The sequence below is a fragment of the Protopterus annectens genome, chromosome 12.part0 (genome assembly GCF_019279795.1).
Source record: "Protopterus annectens isolate FY-2018-M chromosome 12.part0, PAN1.0, whole genome shotgun sequence".
Taxonomy (NCBI): domain Eukaryota; kingdom Metazoa; phylum Chordata; order Ceratodontiformes; family Protopteridae; genus Protopterus; species Protopterus annectens.
In genome coordinates, this window is record NC_056746.1 from 836,776,346 (window position 1) to 836,801,218 (window position 24,873).

The window sequence follows — 24,873 nt, forward strand, 5'->3', positions numbered from 1 at the left end:
AATTACTTTATTAATTTGGCATATTATTTTTGATAATCAGTGTCTTATTCACTTTTGCAGCTTCTGTCTTATACTGTATTATTATGTTTATCAGTTTCTATCAAATCCAGCAGGTCTTCTTTTAAATTATTTTCTTCCCGATTGACGGTTGGTTTGTGTTTCCTGCTCATTCTGCCTCTGTGTGGAAATATCTTGGCTTTGAAATGACTGAAACATTTCATTTAGTGAAACATCTTTACTGCTTTCAACATTTAACTGAACTAGTGAGTGATTTGTTTCTGTTACTGCACTGTTCTACTTCATCTGTCACTTCTTCAAGCTGTAACTGTTTTAATAAACCATCATTCTGAAGTGGCTTTTGCATCTGGGATTCCCATTCAAATCCTTCACTTCATAACTGATCTATCAATTAATATAGCAATAACCCACGCCTGGGTGTGGGTAATGCTAAATTTACCCACGGTTGGCGTGGTTTGGTCCCGAGGGCCAACCGTGGGTAAATTTAGCATTACCCACCCAGGCGTTATTATATCTATGACATTATTTAAGAAAAGAAACTGTTACTTTTCTTAAATAATGGCATAGTATAATGCCTGTTTACTGCCCTTCCGCAGATGTCTGGCATCCACGGCAGTTCTGATGTACTTAGCAACGGACTTATTTTAAAACTGTCTCGTTATGTTAAACTCATTTAACATAGCGAGACACTAAAAAAAGCAACGGAGGTCTTGCTTTCTCCGATATTATAACTTAAATTCTGACCTCTTTTGATGTATTTTTGTTTCAGCTTATTCAATTTTCTAATATTTTTAGACTGATTTTCTTTTCAGTATTCTTCCAATAATGACACGTATTTCCTTAACTGTTTCACAAGTGTTTCTAATTGGTGCTTCCATGGTGGTGATCTATTTGCCCTTTTAATTTCCTTTACTAATTTATGTTTTTTTGGTAATATCTTGTCTGTTATTAGTTTTGCTGCACAATAATGTATTCTGTTAATTTCTGTTACACCATGTGGATCTGTCTTTATAATTCCAATTACTTTATTAATTTGGCATATTATTTTTTTGATAATCAGTGTCTTATTCACTTTTTGCAGCTTCTGTCTTATACTGTATTATTATGTTTATCAGTTTCTATCAAATCCAGCAGGTCTTCTTTTAAATTATTTTCTTCCCGATTGACGGTTGGTTTGTGTTTCCTGCTCATTCTGCCTCTGTGTGGAAATATCTTGGCTTTGAAATGACTGAAACATTTCATTTAGTGAAACATCTTTACTGCTTTCAACATTTAACTGAACTAGTGAGTGATTTGTTTCTGTTACTGCACTGTTCTACTTCATCTGTCACTTCTTCAAGCTGTAACTGTTTTAATAAACCATCATTCTGAAGTGGCTTTTGCATCTGGGATTCCCATTCAAATCCTTCACTTCATAACTGATCTATCAATTAATATAGCAATAACCCACGCCTGGGTGTGGGTAATGCTAAATTTACCCACGGTTTTGGTCCCGAGGACCAAACAAAGCCAACCGTGGGTAATAGCATTACCACACCCAGGCGTATTATATATCATGACATTATTTAAGAAAAGAAACTGTTACTTTTCTTAAATAATGGCATAGTATAATGCCTGTTTACTGCCCTTCCGCAGATGTCTGGCATCCACGGCAGTTCTGATGTACTTAGCAACGGACTTATTTTAAAACTGTCTCGCTATGTTAAACTCATTTAACATAGCGAGACACTAAAAAAAGCAACGGAGGTCTTGCTTTCTCCGTTGCTTTTTTTTAAAACACTGTCTCGCTATGTTAAATGGGTTTAACATAGCGAGACAGCTTTAAAATAAGCAACTCATTAACTCCGATTACCATCTCATGGTGCCTCTGTGCTTAAATCCAACCTCGCTGTGAAACGATAGGAATTGCATGTTCTTATACCCGAATGCCTTCTACCAGCGCAAGTAACTTTGCAGTCATATTGTAACTCCATGGCTGAAAATTAAGTTGAAAAAGTAACTGAATCACTTACCTTCTCATCTTAAGTTTGAGCCTGGAGTTACATGGTGTTCATATTTCACTTTCCTGAGAAAATCAGCTACAATGTTCTCTGTATTTTCCTCTCCAAAGCAAGCTGATTGGATCGTGAAACAGGGAAGTTTTGACACAGCCACGACTCTGAGAAGAAACTCCTGCAGCAGAGTTCTAAATGTTATTGTTGAACAAACCCCGAGTCTTTCATCTCAGATCCATGTGCAGACTTCTTAACCTTACAAAAATCCCTGCATGGCTAATGCAAAACCTGTTTATTAACTTTCAAAGTTTGCATGAGTAATATTTAAAAAAGTCCCTAGTTTGTCCAGCTTTCTTACTGTTAGAGGTAACACAAACAGATGCTCAAACATACCTCATGTTTATCAACTTTCAAATGGCTGTAACAGCAATATTTAAAAAATGCCCCTATTCTGTCCAGCTTTCTTGCAATACCCGACTCCATATGAATATCCCTGGTGGTGCAAAACCTGTTATTCCATCACCTTCAAAGTTTGTACAAGCAATATTTAAAACATTGTCCTAGTTTTGTCCAGTTATCTTGCTCTAAGAGGTGTGCTTCCAAAAAAAAAAGGTAAAACAAAAGGAATCCGGTCATTACTATATCCTCCGCATGTACTGGTGTTGGTTTCCTCTGAGTGCTCTGTTTCCTCCCACGTTAGAAGGACTCTTGTCTGTAATGTTTCTCACCATGGCTCTGATGTTAAATCTAATTTTAAAGCATGTACTTTACTGTCATTATTAGTTCAGGCACTGTGACATGCTCATGTTTCACAGTGCCCAAATTAAAAAAAAAAAAACTGTCACTGTCACACTCTAGTTGTTTGTAAGAATTTCTGAAATATGAGTTCTACGGACCTATTACAGAACTAATGTTTTAACTTTACATAAAAATATGAATGGTTTGTTTTAATGTGTTATTTCTGACTAATCCAGATAAAAGGTCCTAAGCACAATTACCTGCTTTGATCAGCAATCTATTCTTGTTGTCCTGTAGTTGAATTATACACGTCCTGGTCTTCCAAAGTTCAACCCAAAGCTGCTGGAAATCTGGAAGAATGAGGTGAAGGAAAAGGGACGTGTCTTTTGTCCAAATATCGTAAGTAACTTGGTAACCCTGATGCTTCTTTTCTGTTTTTCTCTCTCTTGTCTCTCTCTGTCTCTGTCTCTCTCTCACCCCTTCTCCTGAATGGCAGTGTGCTTTTGTCCTCGTACATTTATTTCTGTGTCTTAATTTATTTTATTTACTCATGTGAAGTCCAGTTTATGTAAGTGTTAGATGTTCTTGCTCCAAAGTAAAAAGGATCACTTCAGAATCATTCCTTAATTTAAAATGTGCTGTACAGAGTGCCAGTGGAGGCTGCAGGTATTAAACCTAGATCTGTGAGCTCTTGCTGGTTTTCTTGTTGTGCTCTCTCCTGGGCTATACTGCTAGTTTACTGAGGAGGAGGCTTGCTTGCATGAAGGTTTGAAATTTTATTTTTATTTACTTATTTTTTTATGGCATTTGCTACAGAAATGTGATTCTTCTACCTATCACTTCATGTAGGAAGGGTTCTGTTAAAACTTCACATTTTTTGTTAATTTTTTTTTTAACGTTTGTTTATTGGAAAAATCAGACTTGGAATGAAGCCAGTTTTCAGCGACGGCCCAAGGAGGAATACTCCAGATGTATGTCTTTTCTGGTAAATGAATAAATGCTAAGTAAAATAAAATAAATAAAATTGAGGGGGAGTGGCAGGAAATGAGTAACCACAGATGTTAACTAACAGTCTTCTTAAGGGCGTGAATCAAACAAAAGAGAAACACTAACCTGCATCAGAGATACTCAGACTCTCTGAACAGAAGAGCCTGATAAGAAAGAGAGGAAAAGGTAAGCACTTGAGTCTGCTGAAAATATGCAAACCCAACTTAAAAAAACACCTTAGTGCTTGATTGTTTGCTTTTTTATGTCACTTTCATTTAGCGGTAACACATTTCTCCCACAAATTCATGTTTTTATTACTCTTACCCCTATCAACCATAATGCCGTAACAGAAGCAGCACTTTCTTCCTTGTGCAACCTAAACCACCATACACTATCCTTCCTGGTAAGAATTTTTGATGATATATATCGCACATTACTCATTGATGGCCTGTGTTGTTTGTATCTCGTCATTTATTGTCCCCTCCCATCCCATCGCACCTACTTGTTGCTGGTGGGCCCTGCTTACGTTTTCCTCTCTTTCTCATCAGGTTCTTCTGTTCAGAGAGTCTGAGTATCTCTGCAAGTTAGTGTTTCTCTTTTGCTTGATTCACGCCCTTAAGAAGACTGTTGGCTAATAACATTTGCAGTTACTCATTTCCTGCCACTCCCCCTCTCTTACCTCATAACTGCAACTTGAACAAATTAATTATTAAAGGTTTGCTATCTTTTTATTCATTTAAGTTGGTTACCAGGGTAGAGCACTGATCATATTTGAACAATTGCAGGCTCAGCTAGGATAGCAAAGGCATTAGTTATAAGCACAACAAATGCATGCAAAGAATATTTGTTCTATGTACATAGAAGAAAGAAAAGCTTAGCAAAAGAATTGTGTGGACCCTGTATTGCTGCAAACGATACCTAACTTTAGAAGCTAGAATCACCATAGCCAGAACCCACCTGCTAACAACTATCTTATATGCATGTCCAGTACTAACATACCTAAATAAAACTGACCTTAACAAACTCTTCACATGCTATAATAAAATCGCCAGATTCGCTGCCAACACCAGATCACGGTCCCACCACTGCCAATCCCTGAACAAACTGCACTGGTTAGAATTCCCAGATTTACCACCAACTCAACCTGGCACACCAAATACTATACTATTCTGAAAAAAGCCCTGCTCTGTCCGGCCTCATAACCTTCTACAACCCTAACAGGCAGTTATGCTCTACCAACAAAGCCCTCCTAGAAAGTGTCCAATGTATAAATAGCTCGGCCAACTCTGTCTTCACAAATGACGTTGCAAAAACTGGAATATCCTGCCTCCTGACCTCAGACTTCAAACATGTACAACCACTTTCAAAACCCAATTAAAATCATACCTACACACCAATCATTTATGTACCTGCAAAGGACCTCCCTAAACTCCCAATCTGCTCATGGAGGGTATTTGCAGGTGGGCCTCTCTTAACTCCCAATCTGCGAATGGAGGGTATTTGCAGTAGGACCTCTCTGTACTCCCATTCTGCTTATGGAGAGTCCACTGAAACATTCTACTGTATTTCACCCTCTCTCTTTTTACATTTTGTAAATATTATTTGCATGCTTATAGTATACTACAGTGCCATTTGACTATAGAGTAGTACACTTATTCTTGTATGTAATTCCTTTGTATTACTGTAATCTTTTATATTTGTAACCTGTGTTATTGCTGTATATATTGTTTATATTCTGTATTTTTTTTTTCTGAGGCTTTTCCCCCCAGGACTCTGCTGAAAACGGACACCAGCTGTCCAGTTGGACCATCCTGGTAAACAAATGTTAAATAAATAATATAGAGTTTTTTTTTCCTCGTTAAGTGAATTTTGAAGTAAGGATGTGTGTAATGTGGAAGTGAGGGAGCATTTGAAGTTATGTAATATGACCAGAGGTTTTGCACTTGCATTTACTTTGTTTACACAGATTGGCTTTAAATTGGGTGGGGGGGGGGGGCTGCATTTAAAATGGGTGTCCATTTCTTTTAGATGTGGGGGAGTTGCTTCAATTGCCTTAATGGTGGTGAACTTACTGTTAAAATGAGACTAGAAGTTAATGTCTCATCTTATATTTCTATCATTATTACTTTTCCACTAAAGTGGCTTACACAAATACTATGGGGGTATGGGCTTTAATGTAACACTTGTTGAAAAGGGCTGGTGTCACTGGAGTTTAGTGATGTACTGTGGCTGTGGTGGTGTGAGCGTGGGTCTGCAGGTACACAGCCTCCGTAATAGTTGCAGTACTGTGGTCTACTGGACAATTACAGAGCATGCCTGGTAGAAGGTTTAGCTTTCTGTTCACACCCCCACCCATGAAGGCTGGCTCTACCAGGAGTTGCACTGGAGGTACCATGACCCTGGCTAGATGCTGGTGTGTTGCATTATCTTGAGCAATTTCTGCTATGATATGCCACCATAACGATGGTCATAACAAAGGGGGCAACCTCTCCTTGGAGTAGAAGCCTCCACAGCAGATGTTGCTGTGGAAGTGCTGGCACTGTGGGAACAGGATTTTGCTTGTCTGGGGAAACATTGGCTACCATCTGTGGATGTAGCAGTTGACTAGATCTGTAGATGGCCCTTTGCCACCTGGCAGACAACCCAGAGAAGACATTGCTTGTGCCAGTGTGTAATTGACTGTATCCAAGCAGTCACACATATAGGACATGCACTTCCACAGGTCATCATGCACACCCAGCATCACTCTCACTATCTCCGCCATAGCTCTGGTGGTACTAGCCTGTGCCTCCAAGGTGGCTATGCGTATACTTTCGGTTGCGACAACTGACAAACCAACCTCAGAAGGAGAGCAATAACTATATGTCCAGTGAACATCATTACCCCCCTCATAACTCTCTACCCATGAGTACTTGGGACAATTCTGACATCTCTCTACTGGAGGCCAGCACACTTCTTTGATCAATAGTGGCCTCATTAACTTTTCCTTTCTGTGAGGTATGGGTAGCCATGTTGTCCGCAAGCAGAGAGTTTTACGTCCATGGTCTGTGCTGGGGATGTAGTGGTCACATTCCTTGTTTCCAACACACACACATTCTCGCTCTGTACTCACTGACTATACCAGATCATCTCTGCCATTATTAACAGAGGTTGCAGATCCTCCAACATCAGACACTGGTTCTGGTGCCAGGTAAAGAATCACCTTTGAATATATCACAGCACAAAATATCCAGTGTAAGTATGAGCCAGCACCTGAAGTACACATGCAAATGAGATTTATAAATATCAACATGATTTAAAGTAATACTTTGTGTATTCTTTGTACAGATGTCTGAGGATGTTGAACCTGTGATGTACCTGTATACCATAATTAGGACATGCTTAATAAGTTCAGTAGTGACTAAGGGCTGCAGAAGACTTACAGATATTGATACACAGAAAGAGACTGACATAACAGAGGCATCTCCAGGGGATTGTCTCTGGGGCCTATCCAGCTTTGCCTCAACATCCAGCACCACACTGTGGGGCTGAACAGAGGTGTCATTCCCTTTGAGAGAGGCCAGGAACTCCTCTGTATCAATGAGAGTTAGTTGCTCTTTGCCCCCCAACCTGTTGCCATACATTCCCATGCTCTTTCTTAGGAACCACATATAATGTCAGTGACCCTGCAATACTCATTTTCATAAATGTGGTCCTTAACCCTCGCCACGGTATCTTCCCAGGCATTGTCTGTATTACTAGTTTGCTGCATACAGGCCAAAGAGCCTTCATCCATGGAGAATGAGGACCTGGAGTAGCACCTCATTCTCTAAAAATGAACTTGGGCTTATATGTGGATGATGTCCCTGCAGATACAGTAATGTGTTTCTGCTTCACCTGGTTTGTAGGTATTGTTCTGTTGGTATGGAAAACTGTGAAATTGGCAGCCTTGCTCTTGCATGGCTCTTACAAATCTTAACACCACCACTGTCCTCCTTGACCAAATAGCATGCTGCGCGTGTTCTTCATAGTTGTTTATCAGTACGAACACTGTTTAAGTAGTGTCAGGCATCTAGGTTTACTGAGTACGTCTGTTACTAACAAAATTACATATTACAGCTGACCAAGTTGACATGCCTGTTTCTGTCACTGTTACAAATAGTTTTGCTGCTGAGATATTTGCAGTGTATACAACAGTGAAATGCATTAGGCTTAACAGTCCTGCAGCCCAGCAGTTGCTGTACCCTTTCAGTCCCCCTCTCAATACATATTTCCCAGCGCACCTAGAAGTTCTTAGCAACATGAAGCCTGGAATTACAAGCTGGTAGATGTAACACTGCTGTTGGCCTGTAACTACCAGTTGGTAAATGTACATCTACCTAATGTGTTTACTGTGCTAAGTCTAGGAACAAACACGCACACATTGGGCTTCTTAGTCCTTGTGCCTTACCTATACTGTCCTGCTTGTGTTTCTTTTACTTAAATGAAACAGACTTTTAGGCATTTGTATTATACTCAGCCAGTGTGTAGACCCTCAGAGAAGCTGCCCATTTGACTTGTTTAGTGGATAGTACTGTCAATAATCTTTAACTGAATGCCTGATTTCTTTTGATTTATGCAGAAACCTTGCACTGTGTATCAACTGCTGAAGAATGCTGAAATCTTGTCTGTTTTATTAACAGCTGCATGCTTGTTTACTGTTTTGCTGTACAATTGGAAGGCATAAGCTGTTTATATTGTAGAAATTCTGTATGTAGTACTGGCAACTGCATTCTCTCTTCCTTCTGCTTATTCCAGCTTGACTAAACACTAGCATCTCTTGACCTTACTATGTTCTGTATTCTCTCTTCTTTTTGTCTACTCCAAATTTGAGAGTAAACATGCTTTTACCTGTGTGTTTTCTTCCCTTCCAGTGCCCCTTTCTTCAAATCTTTGCTTTAATAACTGCTGCTTGCTTATTTACTGTTAATGCTGTACAATTAGAAGATGTAATCTGTTTATATTGTATAATTTCTGCATGTAGTTTTGGGTACTGGCAACTGCATTCTCTCTTCCTTCTGCTTATTCCAGTTTGGCTAAATGCTAGCATCCCTTGACCTTACTGTGTTTTATGTTCTCTTACTTTTATGTATTCCAGATGTTAGAGTAAATGCATGCTTCCCTTGATCATTCTTCTATTACCTGTGTGTTTTCTGTTTTCCCAGTACCTACTTAAAGGCTCCTTCCTCCAAATATGTGCTGTAAACTAAGATGCTCTCTTTTTCTAGCTCCTCAAGCCTCACTAGGTTTGTCTTCCCTTTCTATTGCTCCCTGCAAACCCGGGAGTCTTCTCTCCAGGCCTTCTACCTTTTCTCTTTCTCACTCTCTAGCCTGCAACTTTCTTTTTTTCTCGCTCCCTGTCAATCCTTTGGCTTTTATTTCACTCTTTCTGCTTGCCCCTAATATTCTCTACCTCTCCATTAATTGCTCTCTCTCTTCTAGAGAATTTTTTTACCACCCTAAGCTCACTATTTTATTGTCATTACATCTCTCTTTTATTTTTACAGTAGTCACCTACATGGAAAAGTGACCTCAACCCCCCCCCCCCCACACACACACACACACACACACACACACACACACCGTGAATACATCTGGCTGACATTCTGTCTACTGACCCTACAAGGATTGCTCTCTAGCCAAAGATGGGAAGAAACCAACAAAAACAAAAGAAAAACACCATCCCAAGCTATATGTATGAGTCCCAATAGCTTCTTCCTCACCTGGTATTAAAAGCTTTTTATTTTTTTATTTATTTATTTTATTTTTTTTTTGTCTTTTTTTGCAAATGAAACTAGGCTGTGGCATGCACACATATTTCTCTGTTCACTAACCACCACCACCACCACTTTCTTCCACCCCCACTGAGTATGCATCTCTTGCCCTAGTCTCTTTATCACTGACACCTAACTAACTTTAGGAAAGTGTGCTAAAGGCTAAGACTTTGCTGCCTGTCTCCTCTCTTTTCTAAACCAGGGTTAGCTTCATACATTATCAACATCTGTCTTTACTCACCTTGTCTCTCCATTCTAAACACTGTTCTCCTCACAGATAAACTTAAGTGGAAGTCCCACGGATAGTTTTTTTTTTTTATGCATAGCGGTCTTCTGTTTCTGGCTCTGCCCACTCTGTTCGCCCTTGCTTCATTCGGACTCTCTCCACTCCCCTACCCTACTCCCATTCCCACAAACTCCCACTTTCTTTACTTATATACTCTTACACATCACACCCCTTCCTCTTATTCAACCAATCACCCTCTATATCTAATGTAACACCTGCTTCACTCCTACAAACACTCCCACCTGTCCCTACTCCCTTACATTCTCACTACTCCCCCTTCCCCTCCTCACTAACTCCTACTTTTCATTTTTAGTCACACCCTCTCTGCTTTCTCTGCTTTCACTACTTTTATTCACTGCATTCTTGACTCATCTACCTCTTCCCTCTCCCTACCTATTCTCTGGTCATGTGGCCACTCTATCTGTTCACCACCTTTCTTTTATTTCTCTCTCTAACAACTTCTTACCATTCATCGATCTACTATCAATCTCCGTCACCTACTCTTCCTTATACTCCTAACACTCTTACTATTACCCACAAATAACCTCACCATCTCTCTTCCCTATTTCATCATCTGGCCTCTTCAAAGTTCCTACTTGTTCTAACTCATCTCTCTCCTCTGGTCAGAAATCTAGATTTCCTACTACCCAAAACTTACTCTCTTCTCATCACTTTCTTCAACACTCGTATTTTAGATGGAGACATCCACCCCAACCCAAGGCCTCCCACCTCTTCCTTGCACAATATCATTACTTATACCCCCTGACTTACCCCTTCCTACCAGTAATTCCCCTTCCAAATTTCTAAAAATCTTCTTTAAATATTCAGTGTATTATAAATAAAGTAACAGACCTGCACTCCTGGATATCTAACACGTCTTCACATTCTTGCCCTATCAGAAGCTTGGCTGAAACCTCATATCCTTAACACAAAAATCCTACCTCCAGGTTATAACATCTTTTGCTCAGATAGAACCAGTAAACGGGGAGGAGGGGTTGCTGTCCTCTACTCTAAGCTACCCAATCTGTCCCCTCTCTCCATCTCTGTTCTCTGTTTCTCACATGCTGAAATACTCATCATAAATTGTCACCTCAACCCTCTCAAAAAATTTGCCATAGTCTCTATATACATTCCCCCTGGCGATAATATTCACATCCTAGAGAACTTCCTGTCCTGGATCACTCACCATATCCCTTATGAAACTATCATATTTGGAGACACTAATATAGAGTGGACTAAACTGTCCCCCTCATCCCCTACCTATAGTCTTAACCTTCATGGTTTTCAACAACACATCTCCACCCCTACTAGAATAAACAAAAACTCCTCATCTGGACCCATTCATGACTGGATTCTTACTTCAGTTCCTCACCTCAGTCGTAATCCTGGTATACTTCCCAGCTCATTGAGTGACCATCTCCAACCTTCAAACAGTTTCACCCAACACTCAGCTAAAGACCCTACTTATAGGGTATGCTGAAATCTTACCCACTTTGACCCAGACACTTTTAACTCCAAAATATCTGGTATTGATTGGTCCTTCCTTGATTACCTCCCTCTCAGTGAGGCAGTAAATTCCTTCAGTAAGATTTTCCTTGACACAATTGATTCTGTTAATCCATCCAGAAAAATCAGAATCAAATCTAACTGTACCCCCTAGCTAACAAAACAAACTCACTCAATCATGCACAAGAGATTCTTCCTGGAAAGCCTGGGTTAAAAACAAGTTCCCTCTCTTACTGAAGACATATAGAGAGCACAGAAACCTGGCCAAATAACTTGTCAACAAAGACAAGAGAGCTTTCTTTCCTCTAACCAAAGTAGCCCACACAAAAATCCACAAAAATTCTGGACCAACAACAACATACTCCACCCAGGTAACCCACTACTCCCAACACCTTTCCAAACCACACTGCTTCTGAAACTGCCTCCCTCCTTAACAACTGTTTCATAGAAGCTGCTCAAGACCTCACACTTAATACACAAAACAGTACATCTCACTCAACACCTCCACTACCCCATAACAAAACTCTCCCCAGTGCTTATTCTTTCCAACCAGTCCCAATTACTACAATTAAGTCTCTCCATAACAAACTTAAATCCTGCTCTCCCTCAGCAGACCACCTACCCCCTCATTTTCCAAAAATAGCTGCACAATCCATTGCCTACCCTGTCTCTATTCTTGTTAGCCATTCCATCTCAGAAGCCCTGGTCCCTGACATTTGGAAATCCTTCTATACTATCCCTCTTCAAAAAGGCAGCAACTGTACCGATCCCTCTAACTTTAGACCAATTGCTATCCTGTCCCCCCATCCAGAATCCTGGAAAAGTGCATCCATGTTCAGCTACTCAAACACCTTCTCTTAACAATCTCCTCACTCATACCCAACATGGCTTTAGGCCCCACCATAGCACTTCTACTGCATTACTGTCATTTATCCAAATAGTAGCTGAAGCCCGTGACAATAACCTCCTCATCTCTAGTCTTTTCCTTGATCTTTCAAAGGCTTTTGATACTGTCTCTCATTCTAAACTTCTGACTAAACTGTCAGACCTACATCTCTCTACCTCGTCCATCAACTAGTTCTCTAGCTATCTCTCCGGCAGGCAGCAATCTGTCCGCTGGCAAACTGTCCTCTCTCCATTCCTCCCTGTTAATACTGGAGTTCCCAAAGGGTCAGTTCTGGGCCCCCTCCTGTTTAACATATGCACAAATAAACTTCACTCTGCTACCAACCTCTCTACACTTCTACAGTATGCTGACGACTCCACCCTCATTATCCATGCCCACAACATCCCTGATCTACTAGCTGTCTCTCAACAAACCTTTTCCTCTGTTGAAACATGGCTCTCTGATAACCAACTCATATTAAAACCAAAAAAAAAAAAAAAAAAAAACTCCTTCTCTTCCTCCCTAAAACACTTGCTCAGCACAAAGACTCTTTCTGTGTATCCTCTCTCAACAACACCATTATTAAACCTGAGCCCCATACTAAACTACTTGGAGTTATCATTGACGATGAATTAGTTTGATATTAATATTTAACAACGTATAAAAAAGACCCACCAAAAACTTGGACTTCTCTTTCATAATCAAAAATTTCTGTCACCCTCCTTCAAACCCTCCCTCGCTCAGGCCCTAGTTGTACCCTGCCTTCTTTATGCTGACCCTGTCCTTACTCATGTTGAAACATCTCATCACTAATCTAGAGCAAACTTATAACAAAATTGCCATATTTTCTGCCAACCGTCCTTACAAATCTCACCACTGTCTTGCCCTTAAATCACTCCAATGGCCAGAATTCTCCAAACAGCTACTTCTACCCCAGCTACATATTGCACACTCTGTCCTATATGAACTCTCATCTTGTCCCTTCATCTCCAATTTAGTCTCCTTCTGTAACCCCCCCTCGTCACCCCCATACTGCCAGTAAACACCTCCTTCAGTTATGCAAACCCAACAAAAACATTGGCAAGACCCTTTACAAATACTCTGTAGGCCATTCTTGGAACTCACTCCCTCTCAACATAAGAAGCAATCATCATAAATACCTGTTTAAGAAAGAACTTAAACTTTTTTCTCCTGAAGACTTGGTCATGGCCTTGTCACACCCCCACTTGAACTAGTCTCCTCTCTTCTAATGTCATCTGCTTTTCCCTAGCAACGTTTCCTCCTTGTACTTGCTCCAGCAAACTGTATTCATACTGTACTCCTTAGTGTAATATTCTCTAAACCTTTTGTTATTTGGCCTATGCTGTATACTGTTCTCAAATTTTGGAAATTATATTTGTTAACTGTTATTTTTCCTATGCATTGTACTGCTGTGCATAAATTTTTGACTTGTACTATATTTCTGTGATTCTACTTTAATATTTGGTAAATATCATACTTGTATTATTTCTGGAGCTTTTCCCCTCAGGTCTCCACTGAAAATAGGCCCCTGGCTTGGCTGGACTAACCCAGTTAACAAATGTCAATAAATAAATAACTTATCAGTAGATTGAGTAACAGTTAAAAGCAGCTGTACTACAAGTGAATGGACTCATAAAAAGTGCAACTTACCTTGTGCAAACAGAAGTATTTTTCCTGAAGTAATGTTATGAAGTTCATCTTTGGCAGGTTACAATCTCTGTGCTCTACAAGTTTCTTCCATAGCATGATGAGGCTTTGTGCTTATTATTGTGTAGGTTCTCCTGGCTGGGTATGATGATTATGTTAATTAGGTCCCAACTCATTATTATTTCTGAATCTCTCAACAGACCTGCTAACCATCTTGCTCAGATCTTCTCTATACTGCACACATGTCTGAGTCCGGGCAGCACTGCGCATGTATGGTCCAAGCCATGCCTTTGAGGAAATTATAGTTCCACATATAACCATCTGTACATAGGTTCATAGGTTGATACTAGGCTATCTGCCCTAGGACATTTATAAGCCTAGCCAGAGTGTGTTTGGCTTTCGCCACCCTTTTAGATTAGTTGACTGTGCCTCTGTATAGTAGGTCACAGAAGGTAGCCCTTTTAAGGTTAGTTTACTGTACCTCTGTCAAGCAGGGACACAGAAGAGATCCCAGGGGTAAACTTATGATCTCCCATCCACTCGTCAAGATTTCTCTTGAAGAGGGTCAGTGAGGGACTCTGCCTAACATGGATTGGGATTTTTGTTCCAGAGTGAGGGGATCCTCTGGGATATGAATCTGTCCCTCCAGCATGTCCTATTTATTTCTGTGCTGAGGTTCAAGTCCCTGGAGCGTGTAGCTCTAAGGGATTTGGATTTTCTGAGATGAAGCATGTCCATTAATTCTGGGTTGGACATGGCTTTATACGTCAGACACAGATCGCCTCTGAGTAGGCGGTACGCAACTGAGTAAAACTGGAGTTTCTTTAGCCAAGCTGCATAGGGCATCTGTTTGAGCCCCTTGATCCTCTTGGTTGCTGCAGGTGTCGGGTAAGGTACATCCCAAATGGGGCATTGTATTCAATTATGGGCCTGATAAGTGATGAGTAGAGGGGCACAATGACCTCTCTTGATCTAGATGTGAATCCTTTAATGATAAGGTGGGCTATATAGAAGGTCTTTCTAACCACTCTGGAAACGTGATTGTCAAAGGAGAGATTGCTATCTGTTTGGGTCCCCAAGTCCCTAATTACGTCTTCCGTACTTAATGGATTACCACCTATGTGGTAATTTGTGGGCACTTTGTTTTTCCCAAAGGGGATGACTATGCACTTTTTGGCATTTACCTTTAGGCCATGGCTCTGGGCACTAGTTATCCATCTCTGTGAGACCCTTTTGGAGGATGCTTGTGTCAGCCGTAGAGTCGATTACGGCACCCAGTTTGCAGTCATCTGCGAACTTGGTCAGCCATAGTCCACCCGTGTTAGCCTGTACCTCTGAGAAATATATACCAAACAAGAGAGGTCCCAGGACTGAGCCTTGTGGGATGCCACTTGTAACTGGTTTAGAGTCTGACATGGCACCTGCTATTCTGACCATGTGGGTTCTATCCCTGAGCCAGTTTGCAACCCATCTTTTGACATAGGGATTGATATTTAAGCTGGTGAGCTTATTTATGAAGCCCGAGTGGGGTATTGTGTCGAAGGCTTTTGCAAGGTCCAGGTAGGCTGTGTGGACTACCTTCCCTTCATCTATGGCTTTGGTAACTGTTTCAAAGAAGTCAACCAGGTTCAAGAGGCAAGATCTGCCCTTAACAAAGCCGAATTGGGTAGGATCCAGTGTCTGGAGGTTCCCAATGTCTTTGTTTATTTTTTCCATGCTGATACGCTCCATAGCTTTGCAGACCAGGCTAGTCAGGCTTATAGGGCGATAGTTTCCGGGGTCTGTTGTGGCACCACCTTTGTGGAGTGGGACCACTGTTGCTGTACGCCATTCCTTGGGTACATATCCTGTAGTAAGGCTGAGATTGAACAGTGACTTTATATGAGGGTTTAGTTCTTCTTTGAGCTCGTGTAAGACGCAGCCCGGGACACCGTCTGGTCCCATTGATGCTGTGTTTTTTGCTTTGGAGAGGGCAGCTCTTACCTGTGCATCTGTGATCTCAGGAAGGCTACACTCTGTTGGGATAGACATTTGCTCTTTTGGGGGGGAAGGGGGGGGGGTTTGCACTGAACCTTTCTACCAGGATGTTGGCAATGTCTGTGGGTTCACTGTATTTTTTGTCATTTTGCACTAACTCAGAGTATATCTGGGAGTTGCCTCCCAGGTTTCTGACATAACTAAAGAAGGCCTTGTGATTATCTTTAGTGTTTTGTGCAATTTTTCTTTCGAAGCTGGCCTTAGATGATTTTATGAGGGATCGTAGTTTCTTGCTAGTACTTATCAGAGACACCTTCCCTTTTTGGGATTTTGCTGTATCATGTAGTAGCTTTCTCTTTCTGTTGTATAGCTTATTTATGGCGGGGGGCCACCAGACAGGTCTCCTGCCTTTGGAGGAGCGAGTCTTGGTTTTATTTGGGATAGCATGCTCCATGCATTCCTGTAGGTGTCCATAGAATGCTTTTGTAAAGGATTCTGCATTTTGGGCCGTATTTTCCACTGGCCCGGGGGCTTTGAAGGATTCCACCTCGGTTTTGAGAAGTGTGAAGTTTGTTTTTGAGAAGTTCTTCACCGTGGTTTCCTTGGCTAGGGGTGGGGACGGAATATGGATGTCCAGTGAGATTAGTTTATGGTCTGATCTTACCAATGAGGGGTAAACCTCTGGTGTGGAACTTAGAGACCCCATGATGGTGATGACCAGATCCAATATGTTTTCCCCTCTTGTGCGAGTGGTGACCAGTTGTTCCATAGCATTTGAGTTTATAAATTCTAGGAACCGTTGGGTAATATCTTGGGTGCTAAATCTAAAGCAAGTGGCTCGAACAATATGTTCGTGGCACCCATACCTTTAAATTTTCCTCTCCCCTACAAAGGTGCAGCGCGCACACGCTCAAACAGTCGGGGAAGGGGAAAAAGGAAAATATCAGGAGAAACGCCGGAACGAAGAAGGAAAATGAAAATCTGAACTGTTTGTTCTTTAATTTAACAACAAGGACCTTTACACTAGATGAACAAAGTATTTTAAATAAGGGTCTATCATTTATCCCTTCAAAGCATAGTATTATATCTGATACTTTGATAGGCCTACGTCTGTTTTGTAGAAAATTATCTCTTAAGGTTTTGTTCAAAGATGTTTCACATAGTAATAATGATGCTGGTCACAATACTATACTTTGTAAAAGGAAAAGCTCTTTTGTACCTCCACTAATACAACCCATTGAATGTTTTATGAAAACATGTGAGCGTGATTTCTACCATTATTATGATTGTGACAACAATAAGGGTAATTTTGTAAATCTGAGCCTCATAGAGAAACATGAGCTAGATGGTCTTTGCAGTGATATAAACCTGGTGTTTAAACCGGCTGACAAGGGAGGGGGAATTGTTGCCATGGATACAAGTTTTTACCAACAACTAATGTTAAATATGTTAAACAATGACAAGGCATATAAGGTAATAGAGAAATCGGAAGTCATTTCAATAGTGAAATATGTACATGACACTTTTTATGACTTACTAATGACGAGATCTATAGAAAAGTCGCTCTATGATTTCCTAATGATAGAACTACCCCTTATACCCTTAATCAAGGGTTTGCCCAAACTGCATAAGGATGAATATCCACCTCCACTACGTCCTATAGTGTCAGGTGACCATTGGGTCACACAGAACGCTTCCTTATATATACAATCAAAACTTGGAATAGTTGTGAAAGGAATATCTACAATACTACAGGACTCTTATGAGCTACTAGATGATCTTAAATTAAGCTCAGTAAAAACTAAGATTAAAGCTGACACCTTATTAGTCACGCTAGATATAGAAAGTCTTTTTACAAGTATCCCTAATGATTATGGCCTAGATGCAGTGAGGCTCCATTTGACCGAGCTAGGAACAATGGACAACAATGAGATCATGAACATCTGTTGCATGCTGGACTTAGTTTTAAACAACAACATTTTCCTGTATGACCACACGGTATATGCACAAAAATGGGGGGTGGCCATGGGCACCCCCTGTGCCAATGCATATGCCAACCTAGTGGTCTATAGATGGGAAAAAGAGAACATTTTTAATGACCCTAGGTTTAGTAATGTGGTCCTGTACAGACGGTTCGTGGATGACGTCCTGTTGCTTTGGAATGGTGACGTGGACACCTTGAATGACTTCATCAGTTTCATGAATACTACCACATCGTTCTTTAGATTTACACATGAGTATTCTCCATTAAGTGCCCACTTTTTAGATATCACCCTTATCAAAAGAAACAATAATGACTTAGTCACCACCCTATATAGGAAACCCTGTTGGAGGAATGGTATCCTCCATTTTGACAGTTTACATCCACGCCACATATTCTGTAATATTGTGAGGGGTCAAATGGGTAGGATACTGAGAATATGTAGTGATAAGTTAGATGCTTTACAACTAATTGACTGTCAAAAACAGTATTTCATAGATAGAGGGTACCCTATAAAATTGGTCAATGATGTAACTGAGTCCTTGTTAGAGAGTTCAATACCTTGGGGAGAATCTGCCAAAACCCTATACAAAAGAAAGATGAATAAGAGCGTTGTATATGACATCAAATATACTAGTGATGTAGAGCACCTAACAAAGATTGTTAGAGGAAACTGGAAAGTTTTACTTATAGATCCAACACTTTCACAATTGATTGGGGAAAAACCTGTTTTTAGGTTCAATAATTGTATGAATTTAAAAAGGCTGCTCTGTAAAGAAAAATTAGACATTGTGTCGGTTGATATAAGAGCCCATATAAAAACAGGTACATATGCATGTGGTAAATGTTCACTTTGTAAGTATATAAGCAAGACACGAGACCTCAAGGTTTCAGGTATTAAAATTAATTTTAAACCTACTTTTTATGCAACATGCAATACTCAAAATGTAGTATATCTTGCTACCTGTAACCAATGTAACAGCTACTATGTGGGCATGACATCACGAAGACTCAGAGATCGGGTCTACAATCATGTCTACGACATAAGAAAAAATAGTCCCACCAATGCTCTGGCTGTACATTGCTGTACTAATCCCCAGCACAGCTTTGTTTTTCAGGTTTTGCAAGTGATAAATCTTAACAGGAGAGAAGGCGACCACATGAGCATGTTAGAAATGTTTGAACTTAGATGGATTCTAAGATTAAAGGCACACATACCACCTGGGCTCAACACCGTAGTTAATATTCGCCCTGCCATCTTAGGACCCTTATGATATATAAGGTTATATCCAATGCTTATAGTGAACTGCTTTTTGGTCTACTATACATTCCTGTAACTTAACTATATTATGAGTGCATATTTCTTGGGCCTAATTACATATCTTTATTGATACAAATTGTAATGTCAACATTTTTTGGACAATAACAGGGTTCAAGCATGTATATGAATGTAGCATGCTTTTATTGAGGCCTAATATACAACTGAGCTTGGACATATATTAGAAGAGAGGTCCAGATATATACTGATTAATGCAAGATTTATAATGTTGCATTCTGGTGAATATATGCCCTATATGAATTATGTATTGTTTCGTGGTAGGGGTTGCTTCGATGTCTGCTTTGGATGTCTCTGCTGCTTAGGCAGATTTTTATTTAGAGCCTCCGAGTATGTTTTTGTGTGTTTATGTGTTTGGTTTGCTGATGCGATAGGTCTATGTGAGACTGGATTTGTGGTGTGTGTGGTTACCGTCTCCTCCTGACAGGCTGTGCCAGTACTGGGTTGAGAGAGCTTAGCCTCCAGTTTGGCTATATAATTGCATCTCTCACATATATTTAAGCTTGTTGGGTGGAGGAGAGGGTGGTCTGTATACATAAGGCAGTTGTAACATTGCCTCAAGATTCCCAGATTCACCAGGAAAAAATGTGAAACTGACCTTTGGACATGCCTGAATAATATAGGGAACTACTTATTGACTGATTAGAATGAACCAATAGGGAGCAAGTGCTTAAAAGGAGTATAAGAGGATGTAGTGCTTAAGTTTATTAGTGTTTACCTATGAGATGAGGTCACTATGATGCCTGATTTATTAACAGCATGCATACCTTAAAGTGCAGTTGTGAACCATAATAATACATTACCTCCCTCTTTTTTCGGAGTTCTCCATAGCTCATGTAAGTGAGGTGTTACTGCTGATTGTTGTGAGGCTGATGGGGCACATGAAACCTGATTTGGCTGCTAGTTTCTGCCATTTTACACTGACGTTCTTCAAGGTGAGATGACATAGCCAAAGAAGGAGAGGGTAGTGCTCATTTTAGAGTGCAGAGGTTGTATGAGAAGGAGTCAAAATACTTTTCTACTTCCTCTATAAGGATTACAACCAGGGGCTCATACAGAAGGTCTTTAAGGAGCCTCAGGTGAAACTAGATACAGTCAAGGAATGTCTGTTCAACCTGCAGTTCTTTTCATGAGGGGAAAACAGAGAGAAAACTACAGCATTAGAAATAATGATTTATATTAAAAAATGCTTACTTTAGTTAATCATCTGTATTTGGATTTGAAGGGTAATGACTGTGGAACAATGTCAGAATGTAATGAACTGAGATGGCAGTTGAATTTAGAAGCCGAGTATTCTCCTGCTTTAAATGATTATTTAAGTAGTTTACTGAAATTGAAGCAATGGAACTTTAAGTAAATTCTGTTTATTTATTTCATAATTATTTTTAGTGATGTGAAAATTAATCACATGACTAATGTTCGTGTATGTAGATGAGGTTTGTATGTGGTGATACTTCTGAAGATGTCTTAGTAAAAGTAAGAAGAAAGTGATAAAAGTTTTAGTAAATACTGTTATTCCATTTTTAGAGCATCTTTTTCTTGTTTTTTTTTCAGCTTTATGGAAATAGTCAATCTTTCCCTCAATATATTGTTTTTGACTCTCCCTTATCACTGCTATTAGGCTAGCTCACTTCTAATTACCTGGATTTTCTTCTACTCCATTCCATGTACAAGAGCATCAGTTTTGCATTTTCCAGTCCTGAGGTGCATCTGCATTGGTCAATTATCAGTTAAAGACCTACTAACACACTGGCCAGATTTCTGACAATCTGGGTGACAACTACTCTTGCCCTTGTGTCTTATCCTACTTTATAACAGCTAGTATGTCTAATATTTCCTTCTTCATCCAGGTACCAATCCACTGCTCTGTCAAGATGAGCAGCATTCACTGATCCTAAACCATGGTCTGTCTTTGTGTTTGTTTTTTCAACCTTCCATGAGGTTGGACTTGGCTAGGCTTGTAAGGGCCCTGGGGCTATTAGCCTAGTAACTTCCTATGATCCTATGATTTCCCATTCTACACCACACTTTGATATGATCACTGTTTGCAATTGCACTTTCACTTGGATATCTCTCCCCCAGTCTTCACATGTCTTTGTGGGTTTTCTGCAGGTAAATCAGTTTCTGTCCAACACACACACACACACACACACACACACACACACACACACACACACGCACGCTTGTGCACATACACACACGCGCGCACACATATATACGTGTATGTTAATGAGCTGAAGACACTTAAGTGCCTCTTTTCATGGTTGAGTCGAGAAAAATAGTTTCTACCCATCTCCCAAAGATTGTACTAATTTATTAACCATGTAAAGCTACTGGACATAAGTGCCCCTTTTCAGTGTTGACCCGGGATATCAGCATCTGGTTGGTGAATTGCTCAGTGACACAGTTGGTTCCGATTCGCGGTTCATATGCCTGTCATCAGACCAGGAAAAAATGTGGCCAGTGCTGAAATCTTTTAAGTCCCTGGCTATTTTCTTCTTCTTTACCTCCTGCAGCCGTTTATTGTACTGCATGAGGTCTCCCAATAATTGATCAAGTTTGTGTTTGTAGGGGGAGAACTCTGTCCGTGTATCTAGTTCGTTAATATTGCCCATAACTTCTTTACATAAGCTAGTCTCCACAGGACCAAAGTATTTCAGTAACAAATGTATATATCCTGCACTGACTTCAAGATTATAATTCTGCCATTCTCTCAATAAGTCTGGCAGAGAGTTGCCGTAAGTTGGCATTTTGCATATACAAAGTCCTCTGGGAATGACTTTGAAGCGGAGACAGGCTTCAAAGTGCAGTCTCTGCCACTGAAGCCTTTTCAATCGATATAAATTGTTCTCAGTGGTCTGGAACAACTGTGTAAAATGGTCATGGTCAGCAAATTCTACATTTTCAATCACACTCAGATCCAAAGCCTCTATGTTCATAGAGAGTAAGGGGTTTCCATCACTCATCCCTAACAGACGATCTAATCTATTCATAAACACACTTTCTTGGTTGGCTTCCAGGGTGGTGTCTTCCCCAGCTATGAAACTCTCTGCCATGTTCTTACTCAAAATATAACTCCAAAAAATATATATATGTATACATATATATACTTGTATGGGGAGACGCATTAGAAAGCCTTGACCAGTTTGTGTCCTATTTAAATAGTACGACCAACTTTCTCAAATTTACTTATGAATGTTCCACAGAGTCTATCCCTTTTCTAGATGTTACAGTGATTAAGACACTAGATGGTATACATACGAGACAGTACGTTAAGCCCTGCAAGACTAATAACACAGTACACTCACGCAGTATGCATCCAAAACATGTTAAACAGAATGTCCTCAAAGGTCAGTTTTTTAGGACAGCCAGACTAAGTACAAGAGACAGTGACATGTATGACTCCTTTGACACACTTGCCTCGAATTTAATGAAAAGAGGGTACAGTGACCTAGATATGACAACTGCACAGAATAATGCAGTTATGCCAAGGGACACACGCACTAGACCATACTTTAGTGGCTTAAGTGAGGATCTTGTCCCTGTTACCAGTTGCTCTATTCGACCTGTATGTATGAACCTTACATATTCCAGGGATTCAGGGTCTGTCTGTGAAATTGTCAAGAAACACTGGACGATTTTGGCTTCAGATGACAATTGTAAGAGACTGCTGGGTGAAACCCCCCTCCTTTTGTTTCAAAAATCGTCCAGCATTAAAGAAAATGCTGTGTTATAAACCCCTGTCTGATCGTGAGGAGGGGATAGTTAGTCAGAGAGTAGGGACCTTTCCCTGTCGTCACTGTAATGTCTGTAGATATATTGATAAGGATGATCATTTTATACATCCAGAAACAGGACATACATTTAATATGCGGTTTTATGCAGATTGTAGTACTAACAATGTTGTTTATTGTGCTTCTTGTGTTATCTGCAAAATTTTCTATGTGGGAAAGACTAACCGTTGCTTGAGAGACCGTATAAGAGAATGTGAATGCTGTCGATAGAAAGGATGATAGGAATGCACTGTCCAAACATGTCTTGTCAACAAGATGTCAACATTGGTTCATATTTTTGCTGCTAAAATATACACACTTAATCTGAGAGGTGGTGACATAAAAAAACAAGAACTGAATGCACAGAAATAAAATGGATGCATTTATTAAGGGCTGATACAGGCAAGGGGTTAAATGAAATCATTCCCTTTAAGCCACTGTTAAAATCATGTGACCTCAAACACTGAGTTATATAAGTGCAGTGTTAATTGATGTAAGAATGGATCTGGCGAAGTACCTTTGAGTATGAAAGCGCTCATCCTGTTTTACTAGTATTTTTGTGAACATTTTAAGTATTTTTTATTAAATATTTTGGCTTTTACTCTCTCCCTAGCCAGTTCTATTTTTTACTTTTATTTTTACTTTTATTTAGTCATTTGTATTTTGCTGATTGCTCTTTTTATATTTTTTACTACTGAAAACTGTATTGGTCAACCGGTCACAATGTCGACCTGAAATGCTGAATCTGTACCATCAAAAAAGCAGCCACATTGAAACGGGATACATCGACACCCATAGTTTGACGTATTCGACATAGTAAGAGGTGACGTCAGTCACCCATGCTATGCACCTTAATTTACCATTACACTCTACAGTAAATGGTACATTTACTTCACTATTTTGCAGGAGGGCAAACCCATCTGCACCCCCCATATGGGGGGCTATGCCCCCCACACCCCCTACAAATTATATATACCAACTCCGAGATCGCACTACAGCGAGGAAATGGGTTAATTCCCTGTTCCTCACTGAACCATGATCTCCACTCAGTCTGAACTCAGGTAGTCGAAGTACTCTACCCATTTTCTGTAGTGTATTCGATGTTATCTGGTTCAGCATTCTGCCATTGGAAAAGTGCCTTTCGAACACATGGCGTTCAAGCACAGGCACTTCATAATTTCAGTAGTAAATTTTATATATATATATATATATATATATATATATATATATATATATATATATATATATATATATATATATATATATATATATATATATATATATATATATATATAAAATTATATATATATAATTATATATATGTATATATATATATATATATCTATGTATATATATATATATATATATATATATATATATATATATACATATATATATATATATATATATATATATATATACCATAAGCATGGAGCTTATGAGAAAGGCAGGGTGCCTGGCAACCTGAGAAAGTTTTTTTTTCCCCCTGCCAAGTGGTGCTTGTGCTTGCAGCATAAGTCCTAAATGTTACAGAAGCATGGACTTTCTTCTTACAGGTATATCACTTTGGTTAAGTACTTAATTTTCTAAGGGAATCTTAATTCATTTTATCCCATCAAAGTTACACAGGTCTAACCTACAAAGAGACATTTCTGCATGAAAGGACTTGTCCATTTAAGAAGGTCACAGTAAACAAATGAATGCATGCATTTTCATTTTTTTTTTTATTCATGGCCCCTACCAAGGAGCAGTAGAATGTTTTTGTTTTTTGCAAAATCATGAGTTTTCCTCAAAATGTTGATCTGAAGTTGTTAATCTTCTTCCTATTCATCACTGATGGGTTTGTCAGCCTTATACCAAGCTTGCATGCACCAAAAACTCTCGAGCTAAGCTGCTACCCACAATGCCCTTCACTCATTTACCTCAGATCT

General features: G+C 39.7%; 1 protein-coding gene across 3 annotated transcripts in view; it reads left to right on the forward strand.

The window, feature by feature from the left end:
* Positions 1-24,873, forward strand: part of ZNF512B (zinc finger protein 512B) — a 1,438,759-nt gene that overhangs the window by 1,190,070 nt on the left and 223,816 nt on the right. For all 3 annotated transcript variants that reach the window (XM_044089878.1, XM_044089880.1, XM_044089879.1), the window contains exon 14: positions 3,048-3,149. In XM_044089878.1, coding sequence (XP_043945813.1) covers positions 3,048-3,149 — 102 coding nt within the window. The remainder of the gene's footprint in view (positions 1-3,047; positions 3,150-24,873) is intronic.